Source organism: Leptonychotes weddellii, chromosome 14 (assembly GCF_054177405.1).
Source record: "Leptonychotes weddellii isolate Sample4059 chromosome 14, ASM5417740v2, whole genome shotgun sequence".
NCBI lineage: Eukaryota > Metazoa > Chordata > Mammalia > Carnivora > Phocidae > Leptonychotes > Leptonychotes weddellii.
The window spans coordinates 58,741,413-58,763,840 of NC_138382.1; the positions used below are offsets into that span (position 1 = coordinate 58,741,413).

The window sequence follows — 22,428 nt, forward strand, 5'->3', positions numbered from 1 at the left end:
ACAATTGCTGGGCGGTATGGCATCTGCATGTTAGTTTTATAAGAACCTGCCCAACTATTTTTTAGAGTGACTGTCCTGTTTTACATTCCCATCAGCAATGCATGAGTGATCAAGTTTTTGACACAATTTTTTCTTAAAAGCCAATTTGATAGATGTGTGATAATGCTTCTTGTGGTTTTAATTTGCATTTATTTCCCTAATGGCTAGTGATTCACCCTACTGAATATCTTTTCATGTGCTGAACTACCAACTGCGTATCATTTTTAGTGAAATGTCTGTTCATGTCTCTTATGTCCATTTTTTAATTGGATTGTTTGTTTCTAATTGTTCAGTTTTGAGAATTCTTTTTTTTTTATTTTATTTATTTATTTTTTTTATTCTTATGTTAATCCCCATACATAGTTTTGAGAATTCTTTATATCGTCTAGATACTAGTCCTTTGCTAGATATACGGTTTGCAAATATTTTCTCCTGGCTTATAAGTTGTCTTTTGTTTGATTTTTTTAATTAACAGATTATTTTAACTAAATTATTTTTAAACAGGTTTAGATTTACAGAAAAATGAGCAGGTAGCACAGAAAGTTTCCATATACCACCCCCCATCCACTCATACATTTCCCCTATTATTACATTTTGCATTAGTGTGGCAAATTTCTCATAATTAATGAGCCAATACTGACACATTATTATTAACTAAAGTCCATAGTTTTTATCATTGAATAATGTTCCATTACATAGGTGTACCACTATTTATCCATAATCTATCTAAGGACATCTCCGTTCCCTCCAGTTTTGGGCAATTATGAATAAAGCTGCTGTAAGTATTTGTATGTAGGTTTTTCTGTGGATGTAAATTTTCAGTTCAATTGGGTAAATATCCAGGAGTGTGATTGCTAGATCATATGATAAGAATACGTTTATCTTGGTTAAAAACAAAAAACCAAAAACCCTGACAGATGGCATTTCAAAGTGGATGCACCATTTTGTATCTTTTATATAAGGTTGCATATCTTTTCATATGCTTATTTGCCATCTGTATATCTTCTTTGGTGAAGTGTTTGTTCAGATCTTTTGCCCATTTTTAATTGTGTTGTTATTGCTGTGTTTTAAGAGTTTTTCCAATACAAATCCTTTATCGGATATGTGTTTTGCAAATATTTTCTTCCATTCTGAGTCTTGTCTTTTATTCTCTTAACAGTTTCTTTCACAGAGCAGAAGTTTTTCATTGTTATACAGTCTAAGTTATCAATTCAATAGATTCTCTCATGGATTGTGTTGGTGTTGTATCTGAAATTCCATCACCAAGCCAAAGGTCACCTAGCTTTTCTCCTATGTTGTCTTTTAGAAGTTCTATGTTGTAAGTTTGTATTCTGCATTTAGGTCTATGATCCATTTTGAATTAAATTTTATGGAAGGTTAAGTCTGTGTCTAGATTTTTTTTTTTTGCAAAAAGATTTCCAATTGTTCTACCTCCATTTACTAAAAAGATTATCCTTTCTCTATTGAATTGCTTGTACTCTTTTGCCAACAACTGACTATATATTTGTATGGATCTATTTTGGAGCTCTCTGTATTGTTTTCATTGATCTATTTGTCTATTCTTTCACCAAGACCACACTGTCTTGATTACTGTAGCTTTACAGTAAGTCTTTAAGTCAGGTAGTGTCAGTCTTCAAACTGTCTTTCTTCTTCCTTGCTGTTGTGGTGGCTATTTTGGGTCTTTTGTTTTTCCCTATAAACTTTAGAATCAGTTTGGCAATATCCACAAATCACTTGCCATAAGGGGAGGTGGAAGATTAGCTCCTCACCCGGCCCCACTAATAGCAGAGGAGAAGGGGGTGGGAGGTAAGTGCCAGAGGTAGCCCTACCTCTCACCACTTCATTCCACCTCACTGCTGCTGGGTGGGGATGAAGTTACAGCTTCACACTGGATCCCCGACACTCCCCCACTGGGGGAATCTGAGCATGGCACTCAACTTCCATGGAGCAGAGGGTGAGGTGAGAGACCAACTCCTTATTCAGCCCCCCCTTGAAACCCACTCTAAGTGTGTTTTCTTAGATTCTGTTGTCTATTTGGCATCCGTTCACCACAGGGCCAATTATATTAACTATATTTTCTTTAGAGATCCTGCAGAGCTCTGGAAAGGAAGAACAACAAAAACTCAAGAAAGATAAAGGAGTTAGGAACAATAAATGCAGCATACCTTTCACCGGGCACCTGCTCCATGTCAGACACAAGCCTCCACCAGAACTCAAAGATGGAAAAAACTTCCACCAAGACCAAAAGAAAAAAACAAAAACACAAGGCAGACCTGCAAAGCCACAGCAGTGCGAAGGGGTGCAGGGAGGAAGCACCCTGCTCCAGCATGTCAGGGAATGCCTTCCAGAGGAGCGGACATGGGGCTGTTCCTTGGAGGAAGACCGGGATTTAAACAAACAGGTAACAAGAAACGTTATGACCCAGAGGAGCAGCATCTCAGACACCCAGCATCTTTGGCTTGCCCCACACTATGCCACAGCTTCTGACTGACTTCTGAACATTTACACTGTGCTTAGTATGTGCCCGGCACGCTTCTGAGCAGCTTCTTTACGAGGAGTGTCTATCAGAATCACCTGGGGGAACTTCTCACTTGCAGATTCCGAGGTGCCTCCCAGATCTACGGATGCAATCTAAGAGGATGGTTCACACCAGTTTTGTTATATGTTTTTTGGAACTAGCTCCCTAGACAATTCTGCTGCCCACCATTTCTCTCCCACTCTCCTGCTCCCACCTTTAAACAAACTCTCTGTGGTGGTGGGGGCGGGGGACCCAGATTTGTAACACCTGCTGATTTCTGGGGGGTCAATACGCCCACCAGGCCCAATTCAAGCCACCAACACAAATTAACAATTTAGGGGCGCCTGAGTGGCTCAGTCGTTAAGCGTCTGCCTCCGGCTCAGGTTATGATCCCAGGGTCCTGGGATCGAGCCCCACATCGGGATCCCTGCTCGGCGGGAAGCCTGCTTCCCCTCTCCCACCCCCCTTGCTTGTGTTCCCTCTCTCGCTGTGTCTCTGTCAAATAAATAAATAAAATCTTAAAAGAACTTAACAATTTAATTTGACTTGCAAAATTCCTGAATAGTTAACAATGGACTCTCACAGGCCATCTTAAGAGCCAGCTCCAACATAACCAATGGCCCGCACTTCCTCTCCCCACTGGTTAAGAAACACTACATTCCAGGAAAATAGAGCAGTTCATGACCTGCTCTAACGTCAAGTAGAACACCATTAATAGTTTGTATTGTAATAAAGTTAATTGCTGGGGCACCTGGGTGGCTCAGTGGGTTAAGCTTCTGCCTTCGGCTCAGATCATGATCCCAGGGTCCTGGGATTGAGTCCCGCATCGGGCTCCCTGCTCAGGGGAGAGTCAGCTTCTCCCTCTCCCTCTGCTGCTCCCCCTGCCTGTGTTCTGTCTGTCTGTCAAATAAATAAATAAAATCTTTAAAAAAAAAAAATCCTATGCAGAAAACTCTTAGAGCAAACTTAGTAATAACCACTAGGGGAAAAGAGATCAGGTTGCCCAGACAGGCGGTGAGGATGACAGGCCGCTCACTGTGTCTAAAGAGTAGAATTTCACCACGTGATGTCACCCTGGTACTTGCTTATTTATGTCTCTGGCAATCTCAGGCAACAGAAGTCTCTCGCTCACTAAAAGATCGGCATTCTTAACTTTTGTACCTCAAGTTGATTATGAAATTACATCGTATTTGTTGTTCATTACTTGAAAGCAGTTTTTATGTCATTTTTTTTCCCCTGGTTAAAGAAATCGATAATTTGCAGGAAGGTCAAGAGACAAAGGCAAGGAGGCATTTTGGAATCACAATACCTTGATTTAGCACAAGATTGATTTACCAGGCAGGCGAACTTGGACAAGATTTTGTAACCTCTCCAGGCCCTATGGGGGGAAATACTTGTAACTTCTACCTTGCAGGCTGGGAGTAAGTTATCTCGGTCGGGAGTCATGTCCTGCACTGGGCTTGCAGAAAGCTAAGATAAGGAAGTCGGAAGTTCCTGCCCTTAAGAAGCTCCACCTTTAACCTCGGGGACAAATATCTACACCAGAGAATATAGGACACTGGCCAGTAGACACTCTTAGGTTTCTGCATTTCAACATTGCGTGTTACCTGACACTCTCTAAAATCTTGAGAGAAAGTCTTCGTGTCTAGTAGCCGATTTGTTGGAAAACAAATGAAGTGTTGGTCTTAAAATTTCACTTGTAAGAGCCCTCTCCAACCCCAGCCCCTCCTCTCTGCAAACTGCCCTGGAGGAATACCACTACCGAGAAGGACACTGACGCCAAACGTTCGGTCCCAAGCGGCAGATGCGCAGGCTGAGTGCGTCGACTCTCGGAAACAGAGGCCGCCGGTAGAGGGCGCTCCGGGCCCGGTCGCATTCTGAGCTCACTACGCCATGGGGCACCGGGTGTCTGAGTTCGCTGCTCCCCGCTGGCTCAGCTTCAGGTTGGCTTCCTTCCTGGTAACAAACGTCGCCGCGGCGGTTCCAGGCCACACCAATCCCACGTCAAGCTTCCCAGCGAACGGCCTGTGACTCGGCTCGGGCCCACCGAGTCACATGCTCACTCTAGCTAGGCAGATAGACTGCGGCTCTGATGGGCTTCGCCCCTGGGCTCTGCAGAGGGAGACAGCCCTGGGCCACATGTGATGCCCACGCAGAAGATGGAAGTTGTAGGGAAGGGTTCAGGGGGAATTGGAGGCATCAGCCATCAGCTCCGCCTGGGGCATATTAGACCTGGGTGTGGCCACGCTTTCCGGGAGGAACGAGGGGAGGCAGGTGGAGTTCGTGACCTGCTCTTCATATACACTCCTCTTCCCTGTACTAGCATCACTTTCACAGAGAGCGAGCTCTTCAGTTTCTTGCCTGAGAAATTCCCACCTGGAGGCTGACCATTCTGCTCACCCCCTACCTGCAGCGCATGGGAGGGGGCCTGTGCTCTCAGGGACCAGTCGTTACCCTCCCCTCCCCTGTCCCATTTTGTCTCACACGCTTCACTCGTAGATCCTCCCCTACTTGGCACTCCCAAGTCCCCAAACTCCTGCAGGACAGGAAGACAGCTTCACCCACCAGAAGCACCTTGCAAGCCTCAGGCAGCAAACTTCCTGCCCTGCATCCACTTTCCTTCCAGAATCAGGCAGAAATCTCGGGCCTCCTGCAATCCCTCTACCATCCTTATTTGCAGTGGGATGAAACATCGGTATCTTCTACTATCACTTTAACGTAGTCCTAGGAGGGAGAGGAGACAAGCGCACGTTTGGTTGGTCATTTTAAGAGGGAAATCACTGACCTGTAGTTTTCTGCCAAAATTAAATCTTCTGTTGTGTCTGTGATGAGCTTGGATAAATTCATGTTAAGGATGAAGTGTTTCTACAGCCTCTATCATTAGCGAGGAGAGGACCAGGAGAGGAGGCAGTGAGGCGGTTGACTGTGGAGAGGAAAGTTGCTGAGGATGTGGGGAGCAAGGAAGAGATGGAGAGCGAGGAAGAGGCATGGTTTTTGGAGACCTCCAAGACCAACATGTGGAAGAGGGTTTCTGTGTAGCCCTAGCTTACTGCCTATGATTTGGGGCACATCACTTTCCTCTGTTTCCCTGTCTGTAGCTCATCAGGATTTTAGGATTAGTATTTATCAAAGGTTCTTGGAGCACAAGCAATAGAGAAGAATGCCGGCTAATTAAGCAAAAGATGCTGCAGCAGCAGGTACGTGTGAAGAGATCAGGGTGGGAGAAACGGGAGCAACCTGAGCCTGCGAGCCCCACTGAAAGAATCCACATTCAGGAAAACACGCATACACTGTGCCGGCCAAACGGTAATGTGCCTCCTGGCACCATCGACCTGCAGCCCCCAGTCTGCAACCCCCCTCCCCCAGGAAAGAGCGCGGGTCCCTGCCTAGCCCCACGGGGACTCCAACCCCGGGCTAGAAACCCAGTTCTGGGCGATGGGGAAGGACTTAATGGCCAGGCATTGGGCAATGAAAGACCGCGGCTGGTTCTTTCACAAGCTCGCGGCCTCCAGCACGGGCCCGGGACAGACGCAGCCTCGCCGGGTGCCCCGAATCAGGACTCCTGTCTAAGGTAAGAGGCAGCTCAGGACCATTCGGTAGCCCATCAGATCCCACAGCTCACCAGTGTCTGACCCCGCAGACGCTTGGCCATGGGCTCCATCAGCAGAGGGGGGCTGGGCAAAGAGGCGGGAGCCACCCTCCTCTAGGCAGACGGTCATCCCTGAGCTGCAATCTCACAGGACTCACCAGCTTCTCCCTTAGCCCTGAAGCCACCAAGTGGCCACCACGCCCATCACTTCTCTATTTACAGCTTTCCAGTACCACCTCCACCTTCCCACCCCCAGAAACACAGCTCCGGACTCATCTCCTTACCAACATGGGTGACCACCGAATCCCCCACTAGCTGTGTGTGATCCCGAGGGAAGGGTCACATTCTGGTCATGGTTGCTAACCATTAAGAACCACTACTACAGACTGAATGTCCCACCCCGACCCCTACCGGTCCCCGTGGTCAATTCATATGTTGAAAGCCTAGTGCCCTAGGTAACGGTATGAGGTGGGGCTTTTGAGAAGTGACTGGGTCATAAGGGCAGCCCTCATGAATGGGATTAGTGCCTCTGTAAAAGGCCTCGTTCCCTATCCCTTCCGCCCTGTGAGAACACAGCACGGTGCGCGCAACCTGCAACCCAGAAGAGGGCTTTCACCAGAACCCAGCCATGCTAGCAACCTGATCTTGGACTCCCAGCCTCCAGAAATAAATTTCTGTTGTTTAGAAGCCACCTGGTCTGTGGTCTTTTGTTACAGCAGCCCACCCCCTACAGCAACCATGTCTACGCTTCTGGAAATAATCATGGCCTGGCTCAGAAGACTAGGCCCCTCCCTCCCGGTCCTCCAGTTCCCCGCGTCTACCGCAGGGAGAGAATCACGTGATTTCCAAAGGGCTTTCCGGTTTCCTCTGGCATCCTCTGGCATCCTCTGGACTCGGTGGCTTGGCTTTGCCAGCGCAGAAACAGCTCAGTCTGGCCGGGGTTGGAAGGGGTAGGGCCCAGAAGAGGCAGAAATGGCTGCTCACAATCAGAGGACACACACGCATGGGCTACACCTTTGAAAAGGGCTGGTTGTTGGGGGGGGGGCGGTTAGTGAGAGCGCCTGGGGAGATCCAGCAAGGAGCAGCAGTGGGAAGATGTGGGACCACCAGGGCAAGAAATAGGAGTCTGGCCCCTGGCTAAGCCGCCCACCACCACTTAACTACGGGTCGCAAGCTAGTCCCTTCACAGGGGGCTTCATTTGCCTCTTGGTCCGCGCGAGCAAGCGATCTGCCTGCTGAGCTGGGTTTCGAGCTCAGGGGAGCTAACAGCACTCTGGGTCCTGGGATGTCACCCTCACGATGGGGGCTGAGCCACAGCGCACCCTCCCCAGCCCTCCCGGTACTGCTGACCCCGCAGAGCAAAAGGAGCTGAGATGGCTCAGCCCACATCGCCCCCTCCCCCGGCTGCTGGACGAGAGCAAGAAATCCAGACTAGACCAGAACGACTGCACATGAAGGCTTTATGCGAACTTCTGTGGATGCGTAGAGCGGTCGCAGGCCGCCTGCCCACCAGGCCCCGCCTGTCAGGGCCCCGCCGCTCAGCACTTGCCATAGACGGCCGCACTGCCCCGCTCCTCGAACTCTTCCTTGCTGACCCAGAGCTGCTGGAAGGCCTGCAGGGAGGCCAGGATGGAGCCGCCGGTCCACACGGAGGTCTTCCGCTCCGGAGCAGCAGACACCGCAGGGCTGGCCCCGGGGCAGAGGAGGCTCAGCTCCCTCTGGAAGCGCTCGGGGAAGCCATCCAGCATGGTACAGCCACCGCACAGCAGCACGTTGGCCGCCATCTCCTCCTTGAAGCCCGCCTCCTGGCAGCGCTCCAGGCAGGCGGCCGTGAGCGCGGGGAGGCCGGGCTGGTTGCTGCCCACCAGGGTGGGCTTGAAGAGCATCTCGGCGCACTGGAAGCGCTCCCGGCCAATGGTGATGAGCTTGCCGTCGGGGAGCTCGTAGTCCACACGCATCTCCTCCAGGCACAGGCCAAGCTCCTGCTCGGGCAGGAGTGCCGAGTAGCAGCACTTCTTCTTGATGTGCTCGATGATGTGCAGGTGGTCGTCCGTGAACTTGTGGCCGGCCTCGTTGAGCAGCTGCAGCAGGTAGTTGGTGAGGTCGCTCCCAGCGTAGTCGGCTCGGCCTGTCAGGCCCGGCAGCACGTCGCCCTCCGAGATGGGCACCACATGCGAGACGCCGTGCCCGCTCTCCACCACCAGGCCCGAGGTCTTGCCGTAGGAGTAGATGGACAGCAGCGACTGGGACGTCACATGCATGGCAGGGATGCCAAAGGTCTCGAACATGAGCTCCGCGTACTTCTCCCGGTTGCTGCTGGGGCTGAGGGGGGGGTCAGAGACCAGCACCGCATGCTCCTCGGGGAGGATCTTCATGGCTGTGTGGAAGACGTACTCCCAGATGCTCTGGACGCAGTCCCAATCCACCACGATGCCGTATTTGAGCGGGTTCATCAGCTTCAGGGGCGCCTCCGTGTTGAGCAGCTCGTGGCCCACGTAGGTCTCCTTGCGAGTGTCACCAGCATCAGCCGCCTCAGAGCAGTGCTTGCCCACAGTGGAGGAGATGAAGTAGGTGGGCCTCGGCTCGCCCGCGTAGCCACACTTACAGTACTGTGAGCCCAGGTCGATGATGAGGGCCTTGATCTTGCGCACCTTCCTGGGCTTCATCTTCAGCTGAGCTGCCGAACACGTGTCCCGGATGCCAGCATCGGGACCTGGCAGTGTTCCTGCCTCTCCGGGGTCACCCTGAGCCGTGCCCGGAGGCATGGGGCTAGGGCTGCTCCTCGTTGCCATCTTCCTTCTTGGCTCACCTTTCTCACATCCACATCCTAGAGCTCCGTGGGGAGAAATAAGACGGTCCCCCTCCAGCAGTGCCTCGGCAACCCCTCAGGATTGTGATGTCACTGACGGCTGGTCCATTCTGGCAGCCCCGGGGAGGGCTTGGCCTTGGCAGGCCCTTGATCTGCCACCCCCACCGCCATCCACCTCACTCGACTTTGCTCCAAGACAGAGCAGGCGGCCAGCATTTTCAGAAATCCAAGCACACTGGGGTCTCGGGTTTCCAGCTACCCGCCCCTTACACCCCTGCTTCTATTGCCCTGTCCACTGACCGGACAGCTTTTCTTCCTCTGCTGCTTGACTGAGAGGGTGAGAAAGATTTGAGCCCCTACAGGAAGCCAGGCACTGTACCGGGAACCTCACATATGTTACTCCCCAGAATCCTGAGACGTATAGGCAGAGCCGAGGAAATGAAGGCTCGGAATTCAGATGATTTGCTCAGGAGCAAACAGTTCCTGAAATGTTTGTCTTTTCACTCAAGTTCATTCAACTCCAGTGCACCAGGTCTTCGAGCGTGGGAGCTCCAACAGTACCCTCATCCCTTCATTCAACATTTCCTGGGGCTGGTGGCAGGTCCAGCCCAGGGCAGCTTGCCAGTGATAGACCAGAAGCCTGGCCACAGCAGTGTCCCGCCTGGGTGGGAAGGAGACCGAATGAATGCAGACGAATTTGTAGGTGGAAGGCTATTGGGAGAACAAAGGTGCATGAGGAAGGAGTGATTACTAGAGGGAAGGAGTCAGCAGGTTCTTGAGAGAGGTGACCCTAAGGCAACTACTAAAGGGTATGTGGGGGGGCGCCTGGGTGGCTCAGTCGTTAAGCGTCTGCCTTCGGCTCAGGTCATGATCCCAGGGTCCTGGGATCGAGCCCCGCATTGGGCTCCCTGCTCGGCGGGAGGCCTGCTTCTCCCTCTCCCACTCCCCCTGCCTGTGTTCCCTCTCTCGCTGTGTCTCTCTCTGTCAAATAAATAAATAAAATCTTTTAAAAAAATTAATTAAAAAAATAAATAAATAAAGGGTATGTGGGTAGTTGTCAAGTGGCTAGGAGGGGAAGGCATCCCAAGCAGAGAGCATAACCTGAGCAAAGCTGGGGAGGCGGGGGGAGAATGGTGGGAACTTCTAGTAGTTAAATGTTTGGGAAAATAGATGAGGCTAGAGAGTTCCTGGAGCCAACAAGGGAGGGCCTCAAACGCTCGGAGGAAGAGTTTGGGTTACATGGAGGACAGCTGGGGAACAAATGAAGACTTTAAGCAGGGGGTGGTCAGATCTGACCGAGGGAAAATTGGGAAAAGATCTGTGTTTAGCTGTGATGTAGAGGGGCAAGGCCACGGAAGACATTCTTGTAAGACGTGCAGGTGACCTAAGCCAGGCTGTGCTGGTGTGAAAGAGGAGGAGCAACAGGTTCTCCAGAAGTTCAGAAGGTAGAACTTGGTTGGTTTCCCAACTATCCCCCATTCAACCCAAGCTCTTACTCTAGCATTTAAGGCCTTCTCTCATTGCTCCTGTGACATCTCTCGCCTCAAACACCGCATTTACATCAGGTGATCAGACTAGCTGTGGAGAGTGAGGGAGAGGGAAGGATGAATCCCTCGCCTCCGCCAAAAAAAAAAAGATGGCCTGTCGTCCAGAACAGGCCCATTCGTTAGGTTTCCATAGGGCCCTCCACCCCAAACCGTCCTCCCTCAAAAAACAAAAACAAAAAAACCGCCAGGTGATTCATAAGAAACCCTGTATTCTGGCATTTTCCTCACTAGATTCTCTTTCTTCCCTCCCATAGCTGCTAAAATTACGGGGGCCTGGTTCACCTTTCTTTCAAAAATCAAGGGTGGGTGGTGTTTGAGCAATAGAGGGCGCCTCTAACCTGGAGGGACCTCACCAGAGACCCCAGGGAGCCCACGAGTACCTTAGATGGCTAGTGACAAGTATGGGGGCTTGTGCATGCCAGGCACTGAAGGTTTGGGGTGCAGTGTGCCAATGGTCTCCATATTCTCCCATCATCGATACCATTAACTGTGTCCTGACCCCCGAGAGGAGAGAAGGAACATAAAGGAGGACACAGAAGCTAAGGGAAAAGGGCTTCACTTAAGAGAGAGCATCCAAGCATGCAAAATCCTGAGGTAAAGTAAAAGGAGTGAAAAGCATCCAGTGACTTTAGCCTGAAGGATGCGGCGTGGACCGAGCGTCCCTGTGCTCTTCGGCCTTACAGACAAGATGGAGCCACTGGCTTTAAGCCCACAGAGCACCTCTCCCACCCACACTGACAGAAAGGGCCAAGGAGGGGTGAGCCTGGTGGGGGTGGGGGGAGCACGTGAAACACAGCCTGGCAGGCTTTAGTGTCCTAGGGACGTGGGAAGCGCAGGTCAAGGGACAGGGTGAATAATGGTCCCCAAAAGATGTCCACATCTTTAATCCCTGGAATCTGTCAATGTAACCTTTCATGGCAAAAGGGACTTGGCAGATAGGAGTTGAGGAGTTTGAGATAGGGAGGTTAACCTACATTATCTGGGTGGCCCTGAAGTAATCATCAGGGTCTTAATAAGAGGGGGACAGGGGAGTGAGGTCAGAGAATAGTAGGACAACAGAAGCAGAAGCCTGACAGATCTTTGAAGATGAAGGGGCCCCGAGCCAAGGAATATGTAGGCGGCCTCTAGGGAGCTGGAAAAGGCTAAAGATGATCGCCTAGAGCCTTGGGAAGGAACGCGGCCCTGCTGATAGCTTGATTGTAGCTGAGAATGACTGTAGACTTCTGACCTTCAGAATTGTAGATAATAAACTTGTGTTTGAAGCCACTGAATATGTGGTAATTTGCTACAGCGGCCACAGGAAAGGAGCATGGGCTCTTACAGGAATCCAGGGCAATAAAAACGTGCTAGGCAGCTGCACATCTGTCCGAATTCAAGACGAGGGTTGAGAAGGAAAAATAGGTCATTCTACATTAAGTATGCCTTTGGGTATCACATAAACATTCTTTTGAAGTGAAGTCAAACAAGCCAAGTTGGCCATGTGAACCCCTACTGAACAGCAGAGGCAAGTACACCATTTTTTAGGCAGCCAGGCATAGAGAAAGCACTTTCTTCTTCTCTCACAATTCAATGCCAACTCATCCTCTACCCATCGAACCAAGAAGCTGACACTGTCTTTGAGATGACATCAGATGGTCACAAGACTGGACTTGGTCCTTTTCTTCTCTCAACCCGCCCCCCACAAGGAGCCAAGAGCCTCCCCAGTAACCTCCTTGAAGGAGAAAGCCCCCCCACCTTGGAGTAACTGCATCTTTTATGACAAGTGTGGGACTGCCTAACAAAAAGTTGGCTCCTGGGTGCCTTGACAGGGACAGGTGTCAGCCCGTATGTGCCTAGCTTCCGAGATGGCATGTGATATGATGGCCACGTGGCCTCAGAGACACGTTTTGGGTCTCACTGAGGTATGTCCACACCTCACCCTGGGGAAGAAGTCTCAATCGGGAGAGCTTGGCTCCCGCTGGCCGGATATGCACGGGTGAGCCATGCACCTGAGAACCTCAGTGTTGTCTCAGTGCGACTCTGTCCGGTCTGATTTCATCGCCGACCCAAGGACCTGCGTGAAGGAGCATGCATACACATACACGTCTAAAAATTCTTCTGCGGGCTGTCCAAAGGGACAAGGGAGACAGAAGTGCTTGGCACGGTCGCTCCAGCAGCAAGCAGGCCTGCCGAAATCTCAACCTGGTAGTGTAAGCTGTGCGCAAGTCTCCAGTGCCTTCTGGCCTCATGCAGAGTCAGAGCCAAAGTCCTAGCCATGGCCCAAGAGGATGGATGCGGGCTGCTCGCCATCCCCACCCCCTTCTCCCACCTCCCGTAGTCTTCCTTGCTGTCCCCGCTCGGCCTCTAACTCAAGGGCCGACAAACTTTTCCTGTAAAGGGCCTGATAATCAACACTGTCAGCGTGGCGGGCCGTGCGCTCTTTGTGGCAATGACTCAACTCTGTGGTTGCCCCACAGAAGCAGCCACAGACAGTACGTCAATGAGCGTGGCTGTGTTCGGATAAAGGCTGATTTATAAGAACAGGCTGCGGGCCCTGGTTTGCTGACCCCTCTTCTCACTCATCGGTCACAGGCGCGCCTCCACCATCTGCACCTGCTGCTCCCGATGTACACGATACACCAATACACGCCTGGCACTGTCCCTCCCCTCCTTCAGGGCCACACACAAGTGTCACCCTCTCAGGACCCCTGCCCAGGCACAGAACATGGCCACCGTCCCCAAGCCCCTTCCCTACCTGTTCTCTCTTGCCCTTACCATTTTCTGACAGCTGTTTGTTCTGGCTACTGCCTCTCTCCCCAGCCCCCACTGACTAGAGTGTAAACTCTACAAGGGCAGAGATTTGTCTTTTTCCCTTCATAGCTTTTTTATTCCCAGCTGCCTTGCACGTAGCAAGCACTCATTAAATAACTGATGGGTTAAATCACGTTTATTACAAAATCTAGAAGAAGGTTAAGTGACTTCCAAAACACTACCCCAAATCCACCCTAACATGGGACACAGGTTCCCAGTATCTGGAAAGCCCCGGGTCACCAGATTATGTCACAATCAGTGATGTCATAGTTGGAGAAATTCTCAAGTTGCCCTCTGAAATAAGCCTTTCAGGCCTTGAAGCCGGTGGGATCGAGGAACTTTCTGAGAGCAAAATGGCTCTTGAAAGCATGTGGGCTCCCCAGGCATCAATCATCAGGGATGGGCCTGCCAAGAAAGTGGGTGAACAGGCCCCCCTACAGACACATGTCCTCCAGACTGCCTCCTTAAAAGATGGACCAGCGAAGCGGGCAGTGTGGGTCCGCTTTAACCGTTCAGAGCCAGAAGAACCTACTAAATCAACGATGGTCAAGAAGAAACCCAAGCAAGAGGTAACCAAAGCAGTGGTCGTGGACCTCGGCACTGGCTCCTGCAAATGTGGCTTTGCCGGGCTGCCGAAACCCACCCATACCATCTCATCAACGGTGGGCAAGCCCTACATGGAGACGGCCAAAACCGGGGACAATCGCAAGGAGACATTCGTGGGGCAGGAGCTCATTAACCCAGCGGTTCGTCTCAAGCTAATTAATCCTCTGCGACATGGCATCATCGTGGACTGGGACACAGTGCAGGATATCTGGGAATATCTCTTCCATCAAGAGATGAAGATCGCCCCAGAGGAGCACGCAGTCTTGGTTTCAGACCCACCCCTGAGCCCGCACACCAACAGAGAGAAGTACGCTGAAATGCTGTTTGAAACCTTCAGCACTCCTGCAATGCACATCGCCTACCAATCCCGCCTGTCCATGTACTCCTACGGGAGGACCTCTGGCCTGGTGGTGGAGGTCGGCCACGGCGTGTCCTACGTGGTCCCCATCTATGAGGGTTATCCTTTGCCCAGCATCACCGGACGCCTGGACTATGCGGGCTCTGACCTGACAGCCTATTTGATGGGCCTGATGAATAATTTGGGGAAACACTTCACCGAGGACCAGATAGGCATTGTGGAGGACATCAAGAAGAAATGCTGCTTTGTGGCCCTGGACCCCATCGAAGAGAAGAAAGTCCCAGCCACTGAGCATACAATCCAGTACACTCTGCCTGATGGGCAGGAGATAAACCTGTGCCAGGAAAGGTTCCTCTGCTCGGAGATGTTCTTTAAGCCTTCTCTGATCAAGTCCATGCAGCTGGGGCTCCACACTCAGACCATGTCCTGCCTTCACAAGTGTGACATTGCCCTCAAACGGGATCTCATGGGGAACATCCTGCTCTGCGGGGGGAGCACTATGCTCAGTGGTTTCCCTAACCGGATGCAGAAGGAGCTGAGCACCATGTGTCCCAATGACAACCCGCAGGTAAACGTGCTGCCCGAAAGGGACACTGCAGTGTGGACAGGTGGCTCCATCCTGGCATCGCTTCAGGGCTTCCAGCCCCTGTGGGTCCACCGCTTTGAGTACGAGGAGCACGGGCCTTTCTTCCTCTACAGAAGGTGCTTCTGAACTCTGACCAAGCATGGTTGCCATGCGGCAGCTTTGCTGGGTGAGCACCCACCTGACACATAGGGAGCTGAGTCCACAAGTTTGCTCCTGTAGTATTAAACAATCCTCGTGTTCCCTCCACAGTGTGTTTCTCTATTTCCTGACTTAATAAGAGCAAGTTCATATATGCAGCATGTGCCAAACAAAAGTCGGGGGGTGCGTGAAACAACAAAGGCATGTATTACATGTTGCTTGCTTACACATTCTTGGGGAAAACTAGCTCTAAAGTTATTCTGTCCCTTTTTTGTATTCCCCGTTTTAGGAACTATCGCACTGTTAAATCTGCTCAGAAGGGGAGCGTGAGGAAGACGGATTACAGAGTCAGTGCTGTTAGGGCATATAGAACATTCCTTTTGACCAACAACAGGAAGTCTGCTATAATGGTTCAGTCTCCCACAAAGCAGTGGAGTACATTTCATGCTTCAGGAAGGCTTGTAAAGAGCTGACGAAGCTGTCTGATCCCTGCTTAAACTGTACTTTCTTTTAGTTCCAACAGGAACTTATGTCTCAATGCCAGCTCTTTTATCAAGCCATCATGGTGACTGGCTGTTGAAACCTGGCATGTAATGAGCAAGGTGTATGTGTGGGTCTGAGGGGGCAACTCTTCAGCGGCTCATCACCCACTAGACTGGATTCCCCATCAACCTGTAGGATATATGGCTGGAATTTGGGATGGGCACAGGATAGAGGCTGCCAGTTCTGGGGCTAATGGTTTGCAGGAACCTGCCCTACGCTGATCATTCTAACCCAACTGAGGAGCCAGAAGGAACACTCAGTCCCTCAAGATCAGAGAAGCCCTTCCAGGGCCCAGCATGTTCTGGAGGTAGTCTTACAGGGCCAGTTTTGTAAATGGAACACAGATTTTTTTAGTCCCCAATACATTCTCTGCCCTGTCTCTAAACCTCGGCACCTGAACATTGGCAGGGAGCAGCATCAAACAGTGGAAAGAAATGGGCTTTGAACTCTGATTTGGAACCCTATTTCACTACCACCTAACTGTACAGCCTGAGTCTACTTACCTATAAAATTGAATTCAAAGGCCTACTTCACATAGCTGATGTAAAAAACAGAGATAAACAATGAAATATTAGTATCTGGCCTCTGGGAGGTGATCACAAGAGCTAGCTAGAATTATCTTGTAGACTTATTTTATACAGGAGCCCCAAAGTCTTTTTTTTTTTAAGATTTATTTTAGAGAAAGAGAGAGCATAGGAGGCGGGGGAGGGGTCAAGGGGGAGGGAGAGTCTCAAGCAGGGCTTGATCTCACGACCCTGAGATCACAACCCGAGCCGAAACCAAGAGTGGGATGCTTAACCAACTACACCACCCAGGCGTCCCTCACCATGGTTCTTAGTCACATGTACACCTAAAGGCAGGCATTCAAGCACTCACAGGAGAGGTAATGGCATCTCTACCATCCCCAGGAGAAGCCCTACAGAGCCATCTTCATAGTATCCAGGTTTGCCTAAACTGCCTCGAAAGACCTAAATGCCCAACCCTGGATCCAGGCCCGGTAAGCATGGCTGACTGGCACCAGCAAGCCAGAATAGAGAAGTAAAGACCCACACAGAAGGGCTTCTGAAGTTCCTATAGTTAAGCAAGGATGACTAAACCTTACTCTGAAGTATCAGAGGATCACCCAGCAGTTGGGTACATTGACTTGAGAGGGAGGTATAAGGTCTTATTCACCTCAGTTTCTGTCCAACAGTCCATGAACATTCACTGTTGGGCGGGTTAAAATTTGATTAATTCCTAACCTTTGGATCTCACTGGCAGGGTGCTAAAGCCTTTGGACCCCTCCTCAGAACAATACGTTAAAATGCATAAAATAAAATACATAGAATTACAGAGAAAGCCAATCATACAGAAACAGACTATCTTTAAATCCCTTAAGTATCTATGAACCCCCCAAGTCAAGGATCCCCAAAAAAGGTGAGTCTTGATGAAGGGGAAGCCTGGGAGGTGGCTCTGGAGGGAAATCTCCAGGCCACGGGAGATCTAAATGTTCTGCTGCACTTTAAAATGAAAAAACTAAAAAAAAACAAAAAAAAAAAAAGGAAAGAAAAGAAAAAAAATACCAATATAAAGCTAAACAACCACATATCTTTTTCAAAACACTTTTATGGGAGCACCTGGGTGGCACAGTCAGGTGTCTGACTCTTGCTCAGATCATGATCTTAGGCTTGTAAGACTGGGCCTCATGTTGGGCTCCACACTTAGCGTGAAGTCTGCTGGAGTTTCTCTCTTCCTCTCCCTCTCCCTGTGTGCTCTAAAATAAATCTTTAAAAAAAACCCACTTCCATGAATTCTCACTTGATCCTTACACAATTCCCCTTGTAGGATAAAAAGTCAACTTCACGAAAGAGAGAAAGAAAGAGATGAATAGTTTTAGTAAGTGCATGAAAGTCATCCTAGCCTAGGGGGCAATTTTGACCCCCCACGAGACACTTGACAATGTCTAAAAATGTTTTTGGTTCTCAGAACAGGAGTGGGAGATATATAGTGCTGGCATCTGGTGGGTAGAGGCCAGAGATATTGCTAAACATCCTACAATACACAGGGTAGCTCTCTACAACAAAGAATTATCGATAGGACCCAAAATGTCAATAGTGCTAAGGTACACAATGGTGCTTATGGGTACACAAGGCTGGAGGAAAGCAAGATTCAGTGAGATTAAATGTGTCTGTCCAGGTGTGCCTGGGTGGCTTAGTGGGTTAAGCGTCTGCCTTCAGCTCAGGTCATGATCCCAGGGTCCAGGGATCGAGCCCCACATCAGGCTCCCAGCTCAGCGGGGAATCTGCTTCTCCCTCTCCCTCTGCCCCTTCCCCCACTCGTGCTCACTCTCTCTCTCAAATAAATAAAATCTTAAAAGAAAAAGTCTCTGTCCAAGGACACTTAAGATGGGTGGACCCATGGCCTTGTTCTTTCCTGTATACTAAGAGAATATCTGTTGGTCTTAAAATCCTTGGGACTTCAGAGCCAGTAAGATTAATGTGGGCGTGAGGCACAGGCAAGGGCTTAGGGATCACAGAGGACACAAGAATCAATTCAGTGTCCCCAAATGTCACCATATTAGCTTTGACTTGTCTATAGCTTCTTGGATATTAATGGTTACCTAGCTTCTTAGATGTTTATTCTCCTCACCTCAGTTACTAATAAATACAACAGACAAGAAACAATAGCCAGAAACTCTTAAGGGCTTGCTCAGGTGGTGCTTCTAGAGAAGCACAAGTTTATGGGGAGGCACAGGAAGCAGAAAAAAGCTGATTTTGTTTCCCCAACTTGTAGTAACCTTAAATTACTAAGAATCATTAGTTGTATTTACTTTTGAAAACATCTTCTTCAATTATGGCTATGAACAACCCCTGAAAGGTAAACCTGTGTGTCTACACACGTGTGTGTATATATATGTAGACATGTATGGAAAATGAATTTATTTTAAAATACGTGGCAGTACTAAAAAATTACACCAAGCTACACTCATAAAAACGTAACAAAAACATTACCTCCTGCCTCAGTTTTTTTTTAAAGTGTAAATTTAAAACGGATTGTAGGAGACAGTCCTCTGCAAGTTCCCTCTTGATGTCTGGAGCATCTGAGCAAAGCTGACTCAATGGCACCAACAAAATAACTGGGGTTTTTAGCTTACTGCAGTATGAACTTGCTTTGGGACAGAGTTCAAATCTGGTGGAAGAGTTACATATTCTTTTCCAGGACCCTGACCAAGCCTTTCGCCAAAATTAAGTATTCATCACTTCCAGAAGTTTCTCCTCTTCCCATACACTGCACTTTCCCCATGAATTCTTCTGTGACTTTGCCTTCAGCCTGGAAGGTCTGCTCCAGCCTGCTCCTTCTCCAAATGAACAAAATTCCATCTTGCTCACAGGAAATAGATAGTAATTGACAGTAACATCATCTCAAGGAAATGGAACATCTATGAAAAGTCACACGAGTATCAACAGACACATTTACTTCTATTTCCAATCCATCAGGCATGGGTAACATTATCCACAGCAAGAGCACTATAATATATTAAAATGCCGTATGTTCATTTACCCAGGCCAAAGCGTAGTCACAAAGCACATTCAGCCTGTCAGTGTGGGGCACTTAATTATAGCAAATCCATCACGGGTATAAATCAAAAAGTAGATTTCTACAAGGCAGGAAATACCTTCTTTTTTTTTCCTACTATTTTGTAAAAATTTTCAGACACGCAGAGAAGCTTAATTATACAAGCAAACACACCTAGATTCTATAGTTAACATTTTGCTATTTAGGGAACAAATTTAATTACAATTCTGGGCATATCTATACTCCACGGATCAGAGGCAGTATTTTCGTTTATGTACAGTCATGAACGTCTGGTTCTGGTATTAGAGGCATGGAAGAAATTTTCAACCTTACCCAAGAATCAGCCACATAACTGTTGTCAAAATGAATTGAGCTTTTTCTAGACTCACCAAAAAGAGAAAACATTCTCATTTTTTCCAGAGAAAATAACTAAAAGACAGAAGTCAGTGAAGCACCATAAAGAAAAATAAATGAAATGGCCTTGACACTGACAAAAACCTTTTAGTTAAAAGCAGCAATTACTTGGAGAAAAAAGGAATAACTTACAATTGTGCACACTGTTCACCATACCAAATGTGCACGATACTGTTTCAGAAATTCTAATCCGTTCCAGCTCTAACACTGCTAAATCCCTAGCAGAAAATTCACAGGCAGTAAAAATAGTCCCTATGGACACTAGTGATAGGAGCTCAATGCCGTTATAACTGGAAGCAGAGGACCTGGTAAGATATTATAAAATAATAGCTGTCAGCAAAGGAAAGCTTAGAATTTCAAAGGATATATTTAGCTTTTTATTCTGCTTTAGTTCAAGGTGAAGAAGTCATTTAAGTGATTAAATTTCACCAATTGTTGGTAGCACAAATAGCCAACATTGTTTATATATAATGCTCTCCTGCCGGAACATAAAATATTTAAAAAACATTATTTTCTTTTCCTCACACTTTTGAGGTAGAAGCCATGAAACATTATTCCCAATTAACTGAGGCACAAATCGATTAATTACGTGACTTGTCGAAGGTCCCAAAATGAATCAGACTGGCAGCCGGGAATGAAAGCCAATCTTCTGATTATGATAAATACCAGAAACATGCTCTCAAACAGCACTAAACAAAGAACAGTAATTCTTACAAAATGATGCAATACTGGTTAAAGCTTAACCTTTTGCTAATTAAAATTATACCCCAAATAAGGCAGAACTGCTTGGTGTCTGCTTAGGTCTGCTGTATAGAGCAGCTCTCCACACTGCTAAGGTAGTTCATTGTCTTACTCTTCCCAGTTCCCGACAGCCAGGCCCCAAGGAGAGAGTGAAAGGAAAACCGTCAGTCACTCTAGAAGGCTCAGTTTCCACTGGGTCTTTTTGTTGATCTTTGGGGGTATAAAAAGCTCAGCATCTAGAAGAGAGGAAAGGAAAACTGTGACAGACACACTTTCTTGCTAGGGGAAGCTGAGGCAGTAACTGCGCTAAAACTAGGGACTGGACTTTGCAGCTACAAGATAACCATCAGTCGAGAGCTAAAGTTCCTGTTACCCTCGCAACCTCCAGTCAGAGCAAACACAGCCTGGAGGCCCTGCCCCAAGAACAGGGATTTCCACTTCAGGCACCTGAAGGGTAGAAAAAAAAATGCCCACTGAGTGATTCAAAGTAGAAGAATGTTCTAGATTTCGAATGGGAGGGGATGTGGTGGTTACAAGGCCATATGTAATTATTAAATCTCACCAAACTGTACACCTAAGATCTGTACATTTCATTATCCACAAAATTTTCCTCAATTTTAAGAGAAAAAAATGTGGTGGTATGTTATTTGGTAAACAGAGTTAATGACGAGAAAATACTTCCATGATTAAAAAAATTCTACAAACACAATGATCAATAAAAATGTCCCTACTTTTAGAAAAAAGCAAATGGAGGAGAGGATGGATGGGGTAAAACTGTCACTATTAAATAAAACTCCCAGACCCTCTTTCTTTACTTTTTTTTAAAGATTTTGTTTTTAAACAATCTCTTCTCCCAACATGGGGCTCAAACCCACAACCCCGAGATGGAGACACACAGCTCCACCTGAGCCCTCTTTCAATCAGATTTGTGGTAGCAGAGATGTATATAGGTAGTAAAGACATGAGAAAATACGTGTATATAAAAATGTTTTTTCTCAGCATTATTTGTAATACACTTCCAACAAAGTATATCTATATATATGATCCATACACACACACACACACACACACACACACACACACATATATACACACACACATGAGCCTTTTAGCAGGAAAGTAACTGTGTTGACAAACTGTATGACAAGGCATGACATCCTTCACCTTTCCATGTCTGAATTTCACAGTATAAGAGTTATTTTTGCAAAAACACTTTGAAGGTCTTATCCATTTTTTCAAGGACTTTTCTTAATCTTTTGATAGCCAAAATCATTCCCATTTGAAGCATTTACTTTGTTATCAATTGTAACAAGCCCAACTCAGCTATGATGATTCAAGCACTTCTCTGATAATACTTTAATCCATTTTATGAAACCCTACATTTTTGCAAGACTTACAACTGATCTGCATGATACTGCATTGCAAACATGAAACAGAGAGAATGGCTATCAATCAAGTCATGGATTCCACTCGCAGGGCTGTGTGAGTATGCTTAACTACTCCCCTTACTTGGGGAGGAGCAGTTGAGGAATAGTGCTTGGGACGTTGTCAGTAGTTCATCTGCCTATTTTTAGATTATGAGAACCTCTCTTTTCCTACGCCATCTTGTAACCACAAGGACACTGGTAACACTTATGTACTCAGATAATGAGGAGCCTCAAAATACTGTCTTTAAGGCTCAGCTGGAAAATGAAAGCACTCTTCGATAAAGCCACCAGGATACTCTAGGGAAAAATGTGACTAGACTTGACATGAAGGTCAGCATCAGGCCAATAGGGCAGAATATGGGGCGGAAATCACAACAGAATTGCCCAGGGTACAAACTGAGCAATGACCAAGCTGCCTCAGGTCTAAGATGAATTTTTAGCATCTCAGAAATAAGTATATGTTGGGACCGATAGCAAAAGCAGCTTGTCAGCCTTCAGGAAGAAGGGTAGCTAGGAATACAATAGTTACTGTCCAGGTACAAGAGGTAACCTGGATGGGAAGTAGTTCATTTATTCCTGGTAGCAACATAAGCTGTTAAACTTCAAACTTAATGTAAACCCAAAGGCTACTTCAAATGTCATCAGAATGCTAGTACAGCACAGCATTTAAGGGGAAAAAAATTCTGGAAAATGCAAATTACAGTAGTAAAAACTCCCAATTATTTTAGAACATACCACTAACTTTTGAAAGCTAAGAGGCTGCTATGC

General features: G+C 47.9%; 3 protein-coding genes across 6 annotated transcripts in view; 1 reads left to right on the plus strand and 2 right to left on the minus strand.

Annotated features, from left to right (window-relative positions):
• Window positions 1-5,140: 5,140 nt before the first annotated feature.
• The window catches only part of ELP1 (elongator acetyltransferase complex subunit 1), a 71,747-nt gene continuing 54,459 nt past the window's right edge, over window positions 5,141-22,428 (minus strand). For 2 of the 4 annotated variants that reach the window (XM_081803333.1, XM_081803329.1), the window contains one exon: window positions 9,442-9,666. In XM_081803333.1, the coding sequence (XP_081659459.1) occupies window positions 9,527-9,666 (140 nt within the window). In that variant the 3' untranslated portion in view covers window positions 9,442-9,526. Of the gene's footprint in view, window positions 5,282-9,441; window positions 9,667-18,426; window positions 20,470-22,428 lie in introns of those variants that run through there. The other 2 variants (XM_081803330.1, XM_081803334.1) reach the window with 2 other exon arrangements.
• Window positions 7,590-9,285, minus strand: ACTL7B (actin like 7B). The gene has a single exon (XM_006746755.3). The coding sequence runs from the start codon at window positions 8,936-8,938 to the stop codon at window positions 7,685-7,687; it is 1,254 nt and encodes a 417-aa protein (XP_006746818.2). The 5' UTR covers window positions 8,939-9,285; the 3' UTR covers window positions 7,590-7,684.
• On the plus strand, window positions 13,635-14,971 carry ACTL7A (actin like 7A). The gene has a single exon (XM_006735946.3). The coding sequence runs from the start codon at window positions 13,646-13,648 to the stop codon at window positions 14,966-14,968; it is 1,323 nt and encodes a 440-aa protein (XP_006736009.1). The 5' UTR covers window positions 13,635-13,645; the 3' UTR covers window positions 14,969-14,971.